A 6,804-nucleotide genomic window follows, 5' to 3' on the forward strand; every position below is an offset into this window, starting at 1 on the left:
ATTTTTGTGTTTAATAAATTCTTACTTTTCCCAATCAGTTTATTATTATCGAGCAGGAGCTGTGCTATAAAAACATTATGACGTTGGGGGGTGAGCACACGTTAACGTTAACCCGTCGATCACGTTCCATGTTACTTTACATTCAACAGCGCTGTAGTATAATGTGCACTTACTCTGCAAATATTATGTCTGGTCGTCGGAAATCCTGTCATTTTAGCTTTCAAAACATTAACAAAATAACATTAACTTTCTTTTTCCTCAAGGAGGTTCGACATGACTAAAAAGACTAATCGAATATATGTGACAGTCTGGAAAACCCTTCACATGGACTGAACTGAACTAAACTGAAGTATATTTCTCTATAGCATGTATCTCGGAAGTAAAGATCTGGCATGAATTTAAACTCCAATGAAGGAAAAATGTTGATTCGTTCAGTCAGCTTCGTGCTATTCTGTATTAGTATTAATAGTAATAGTAAATTCTTAGTATTCTGGTTAATAATCTGATTCATTTGAAGATTCAACACTTGTCTGCTCTTGTGTGTACAGAGTCTATTTTGATGATGATGATGATGATGATGATAATGATACTCTGATTTGGGAACACTGTGATGCATTTTGGTCAAATGTAGTTTGACATGTTTTTCCAGCACATTAACAGAAATGTGAACACTAAAGAATTTACTGCCTTTGGTTTTGTCCTTGTTCCTGAAAAAAGTGTTGATTTTAATTAAGATATAAAACACCTCTACAGTCCAGGAATCCTCTGATAGTGGTGATTTCAGTGACTTATTCTTCTCAACCTATACGTGAGGAAGTATGTGCCATCTTGTTGTGGTCCGTTGTATTTGACGGCCTTTCTAGCTCTAGTTGTACTCATTTGTCCCTCCTGCTGGCGCAGTGACTGAGACCCACGTTAGCATGACAGCTCCATCTGCTGCTCTAATGTAGCTGTGAGCGTCTTTGTTTGGCCTCAAGCGTTCACCTCAGAGCAGCTTAAGCCAACTGTGAGACGATAACACGTTTTATTTGTGTATGTGACGCAGCCAGGCGTGTTTTTATTGCATGCTTATTTTATTTTCCTCGTCTAATACATTTCTGTAATCTTGTTTCATCTTAAAAAATCATCCCTTGTTATTAAATGAAAATAAAATTATCCCTGGTCTTGTTTGGATTTTTTTAATTTCAATCTATTCAGGGAAATAAATAAATAAATAAACAAACAAACAAATATATAAATAAATAAATAAGCAGGTTGATAAAAGGCAGTAGCATTTAGCAGCAACACAAAACCCACTGTTTGGTATATATTTTTTTATTAAGCAATTTCTAAGATAAATCCTTTTTCATTCAACGTAATACCGAAAAAATAACATTTTGTCTTGACGTGTCACGGACATGTGCAAAATGTTCCTAAACTTCTTTCTCTCTCTCGCACATCTCGTCTTTGTCTGAGTGTTCTTGTTTCCGAGACAACTCTGCAGGGCTGTTGCCATGGCATTTGTGGCCATCACCACGGAAACAGGATCCCGACAAACCCTTGTTATACAGGAAAAGACTAATCGATGCTTGTTACATTAGTAAACCTCAGTGCTGAGAAACCTATGTATACCTTAGTTCTTAGATATTCACAGGTGTCTTCTTGGTTCTTTAATGTCCTCCCAACTCATAAAAACAGGTGTGAATGTGTACACATGATGTGTACACATGATGATCCTACAAAGTCCTAATATGCAATTCGGGATGTATTCCTGATTCATGCGTAGTATTTACCAGTCAGACTCTGGATCTGTCTGCATCCCTGACCTGGATAAATGCATTACTGAAAAAAGAATAAATGAAAGCTCTACTGTCAAAAAAAACATCTATTGCATCTATATCTATTGCATAAATAACATCCGAACTATACATATTAGAGAATGTAAAAATAAATAAATAAATAAATAAATAAATAAATAAATAAATGAAATAAAAAAGCAGAAAAAAATGTAATAAATGATGTGTCAGATTGTATAAATTCATTGGGGATCAATATTGTCTTATATACTATGCAGTAACCATTAAATATATTCGGTCAGTTGAAGGTATATTAAGTATATGTTGTAATATATATATATATATATATATATATATATATATATATATATATATATATATATATATATATATATCATTTTTTAAAGTATAATTCACTTCAATAAAACCATAAATAAAGCTCACCATCATGCCTGAATACAGTGCCTCAAATAAATGTTCATCTAAATGTTGAACTAGGGATTAAAATGTTAACACAATTCAATTAACACAATTTAATTAACATTCATTTAAATTTGAAGGTGATATTTTTCAGTAGGTTCAGTAGGAGGAGCCAAATGATCCTCCTGAATGACGTATTTTCCCTTCCAGCCAATGATCTGTTTAGGAGCGCGCGCAAAATTTGAAAGTTACCCGGAAGTGACAACGCTTTTAGCACCAGTTATGTTTTTGAATGCGCGCGTGAAAGGGGATTGTTATTTTTTAGATAAATATTTTTAACGTTTTTTTTTTTTTACACTTTACTATTATATGTATTCGGTAAGTATCGTGTTATTCAAAGGTGGGCTGATATTTTTCTGACATTTTCGGCTAAACTCGGTACAACAATAAGAGCCAGAATAGAGATAACTAACTCCTAGTTTGTTTGTTTGTTTATTGTTGAACTTTTACTATTTTAATGTCGATTAATAATTTATCCCTATCAGCTATAGTGTACAGAGACATACGGCTTTTTTTTTTTTTAAAAAGTAGAGATGTAAAGTAACTGTTATTTTTCTTTCCAGCAATGTTGAAGTTTAAATATGGAGGACATGGCAACCATAAGGATCTGGCCTCAGTGGAGCCCATCACAAGCCGCTGCTCAAGACTTCACCAGGTCTTACAGGTAAAATATGAGCAGATTTTTGATCTTGTTTGATTACCATAGCCTTGGATTACAGTCCGGGTGAGTTCGAATCTCAGCTCCTCCAAGCTGACACTTGCCCCTGAGCAAGGCCCCAAGGTTGTATAAAATTCAGAGAGTCGCTCTGGATAAAATGTAAGTACCTCAGTGGTTAAGGTGGTGGACTGCTGATCGGAGCCGCCACTGCTGGGCCCCTGAGCAAGGCCCTTAATCCTCAATTGCTCAGTTGTATAACTTGAAGCAAACTGTAAGTCACTCTGGATAAGTGTGTCAGCGTGTAAGCATGACAGAGTTTGTGGGATGTGTCAGCTCAGTGGTTAAGTTGTTGGATTACTGATCGGAAGGTCATGGGTTCGAATACCCGGTCCACTGAGCCGCCACTGCTGCCCCTTAGCAAGGCCTTTAACCCTCAGTTGATCAGTTGAACGAAGTCAATCTGGATAAGTGTGTTTGCTAAATACCAGAAATGTAAATTCCATATCCACTGATCTTGCCCTAAACCGGAAATTTAAATTTAAAAAGCCAGGCAGAAAACCGCAATAACCTTCATCCCTTCTCAATATTTACATAAATTACAATAAATATATTACTCTATATTACAATAAATAAGGTTTCAACTCCTGGTTCAAAAAATTGAATTAGGTTCATTTAAAAGTCGCTTTTTCATACTTGAACACCATGCCCACTGCTTTATCTTAAAATTCCCACAGTGTTTCCTGATATAAATGTCAAGTATCATGTCATGATATACACTACAGTTAGCTTTGTTAGCCTTTTAAACTTACCTAAAAAGGAACTAGAGAGGAATCACCTTAGAACAATTTAGTATCTTCCGCAAAATCTTTTTTTTTGTTTGTCTTCAGAACCAAAAAGCTCAGTTTCACGTGTATAGCAGAGTTAAAAAAGTTGTAATCCTGTAATCTTGCCTGTTTATAATCTGTCCTGTCTCTGTTTGCTATGTGATGTTGTATTTGTGTTATGCTGGTTTAGGGCAAGAGCAGTGGATATGGATCAGCTGGAGGAAGTGAGTTGAGGAGAGAGACCTTGTTGGAGGCTTTGCTTCTGCTCTATCAGGAGTGCAGCTCTCCAGAGCTCATGAAAATCAAACATGTGGCCAGATTTGTCAACAAATGTAAGTGCTGCTAAAGGAGCTCATGCTAGTGCATGCTCACATAAATTTTTCATTTACCAAGATAATGTACTTCATTTACAATTCAAATCGGATTAGGATATAGAGATTTTTGTTGATCATTTTGCTTCAGTCTCAGATGTTGTGGCAGAGCTCCAGGAGCTGCAGCCGTCTAGGAAAGATTTCGAGGTGAGAGGATTGGTGGGTCGTGGGCGTTTCGCAGAAGTGCAGGTGGTGAAAGAGAAGGCCACGGGAGACGTGTATGCCATGAAGGTGATGGACAAGGACTGTCTGCGCACACAGGACAATGTGAGTTACTTTTGAATTACAGAGAGAAATGTAGTTTTCCTTATTAATTCAAGTGGCCAAAGCAAAGATTTGATGAAATAATCCAAAAAAAAGAAAAAAAAAGAAGAAGAAGCAGGATCCAGTGGTCCAAATCAATATTGAAGTATTTGAAATAATTTAGTAGAGCACTTTGACGTTCTTATCACATGGCTGTTGGAGGGAAAAACATCACCTTACTAAGAGAACTGGTGTTTTTGTTGTGTAAGGTCATCTGACACACTTTAGTTTTACTGTACTCTCTATTTTCGATTTACTGGCTGCAAGACAACAAACTCGCTGTTTTTATTTTCCTGTCTCTCCTCTAGCTGGCGTTCTATGAGGAGGAACGGGCCATTCTGGCTTTTAGTACCAGTCCCTGGATTCCACAGCTCCAACATGCTTTTCAGGACCAGGATAAGGTCTACCTGGTAAGTGATAAAGCTGTATTATACAAGTCGACTTTTCGAGTCGGGTTCGGTACACTGATGGAGTGCTTGGACTCCCAGGTGCGGTTCTGGGAATTCATCTCTGACCTCCTGTGAGGGTCGCACCAAGTGTGAAAGGAAGCCAATCCCAAATAACATGACTTGTCCTAAGTGTCACGTGACTTCCTGTTTCATGCTTCACAATGGTGAGGAATGCTCCATGTTGTAATGCAGTAACTATATTAAACACGGAAAGCATTCAAAATACGCCTAAAATAATAAGTAGCTTTGATTAAAATTTAAAATCTTTCACCTGAACCTCTGATCCATTTGGGACACAACTAATGAAACAAAAAAAAAAAGAAAAGGAAAAGTTAAAGCACATGGTCACTATATATAATCTAGAAACAGTGGCAATGTTTTTATGATTGTGGAGCAGCTGAAACAGAGCCGATGATATATTTATTAAATAATATTTTTCTTAAAAGGTGAATATTCAGGTCTACCTGCCTCTCGTGCAGTACAGGGAGCTAATAATACAACATTACGAACGTGTGTAGGTCAGTATGAAATGAACAAACCGGCTGTTTATGATGATGAATGACATCAATTTTTATTTTTTTTTAATAGAAATAATAATAATAAAGGTGTTCATGTTCTAAGTATGTTTTCAGCAAAAGAAGAGGCCTTTAACAGAGGCTGCCTGCATTCAGCTCGTTCCTTTGTGTCACACTGACCCAGACAGCGAGAATAAAAGCTGCTAGTTCTCATGTACAAAACATGATACAGAGAAATAGAGTCAGGGATAAAGCTTTTGCTTCATTTCTGAGAAAGCACATTAATACTTGCCTATGCATCATCTTGCTTGTGTTCGTTTCTCTTTGTGTGCCAAAGAGATAATAAATGGTGGACTAATGAGATAACAGGCATCTACCAAATGGTGTAAATGCTTATAAACATGATCCTTTATGTTACTGTAAAGTAGGATATTCAGTTAGTGTCGTATTGTCATGCTTATTATGACCAGTAGAGGGACTCGAACACATGTGAGTATTAGTATTCAGATTACCTAATCAAGCACACTAACATTTGATCAGAGATCTGATAAAGCTACCTGCTCCTCCGATTTATTTATTTATTTATTTATTTATTTATTTATTTATTCTAACATAAAATAATGTAATGATCTCTATAGATTGGATATTAGTGCACCAAACTATATAATGTAGTTAGATAGAAAGAAAACAAAACATTGCATGGGAAACAGGTAGGGCTGTCAAGGTCCTTATAAAAATGCAATCCAATTTGAATTTCATTAAATATTTAGCACTCAGATGCATTTGAATATTTATGAGCTTTTAATTCGCTGCTGCAAAGAAATTAACAGCCGAGAAACACTGAGCTCTTATGTTTTTAAATCCTAAATCTTCAAGTTTCAGATTTAGTTTTTATTTAAGCCCTTTTTCATTGAATGCTTTCTTCTTGAGCTTATTTAACTATGGATTTCTTTACACAGTTATACTAAGGCTTCTGATGTATTGTATACAGGTTTGAGCAATGTATGCAAACAACAATAACAAAAACACCAGCTTTTGTTTTTTAATTAAAATGTCAGCCATTTGACATTAATCTACGTAGAATGATTGACAGCTGTGCTGTCTCAAACAAATCTCAAATATAACAACAGGATCTTAAACTTTAATGTAGACAAGGGAATGGTTTTCCTGGATATTTATGACACAATTGCTAGAACAGGAAGAAAGTGTCACAGAGTTTCTTTTTAGTACTTTCTTATGATGTAAACATTTGTAGTGTCTAAGTTGTAACTGAGGTAGACAAGCAGCAGATTTTGGAAATCACTGTAAAACCTTGTGTTTACATGCACTGCAGTTTCTTGACCTTAATTTAAATGTAAAGATGTTTACATTTAGTGCATAAATATTTAGAAAATCTGACCAGTGAAATCGATCTATCAGTTCCGACGGT

The 6,804-nt window shown here is 35.8% G+C and overlaps 1 protein-coding gene and 1 long non-coding RNA gene across 7 annotated transcripts in view; one reads left to right on the forward strand and one right to left on the reverse strand.

The window, feature by feature from the left end:
• Nucleotides 1-1,316: 1,316 nt before the first annotated feature.
• LOC113637260 lies at nt 1,317-2,365 on the reverse strand. Its single transcript, XR_003439320.2, has 3 exons — nt 2,220-2,365; nt 1,612-1,821; nt 1,317-1,538 (listed from the first exon to the last, which is right to left on the reverse strand). It is a non-coding gene; the product is annotated as an uncharacterized LOC113637260 (long non-coding RNA).
• Nucleotides 2,366-2,435: 70 nt separating this feature from the next.
• The window catches only part of cita (citron rho-interacting serine/threonine kinase a), a 71,158-nt gene continuing 66,789 nt past the window's right edge, over nt 2,436-6,804 (forward strand). For all 6 annotated transcript variants that reach the window (XM_027137824.2, XM_047809601.1, XM_027137827.2 and 3 more), the window contains exons 1-5: nt 2,436-2,573; nt 2,819-2,919; nt 3,928-4,069; nt 4,200-4,375; nt 4,720-4,821. In XM_027137824.2, coding sequence (XP_026993625.1) covers nt 2,821-2,919; nt 3,928-4,069; nt 4,200-4,375; nt 4,720-4,821 — 519 coding nt within the window. In that variant the 5' untranslated portion in view covers nt 2,436-2,573; nt 2,819-2,820. The remainder of the gene's footprint in view (nt 2,574-2,818; nt 2,920-3,927; nt 4,070-4,199; nt 4,376-4,719; nt 4,822-6,804) is intronic.

The sequence above is a fragment of the Tachysurus fulvidraco genome, chromosome 26 (genome assembly GCF_022655615.1).
Source record: "Tachysurus fulvidraco isolate hzauxx_2018 chromosome 26, HZAU_PFXX_2.0, whole genome shotgun sequence".
NCBI classification, from domain to species: domain Eukaryota; kingdom Metazoa; phylum Chordata; class Actinopteri; order Siluriformes; family Bagridae; genus Tachysurus; species Tachysurus fulvidraco.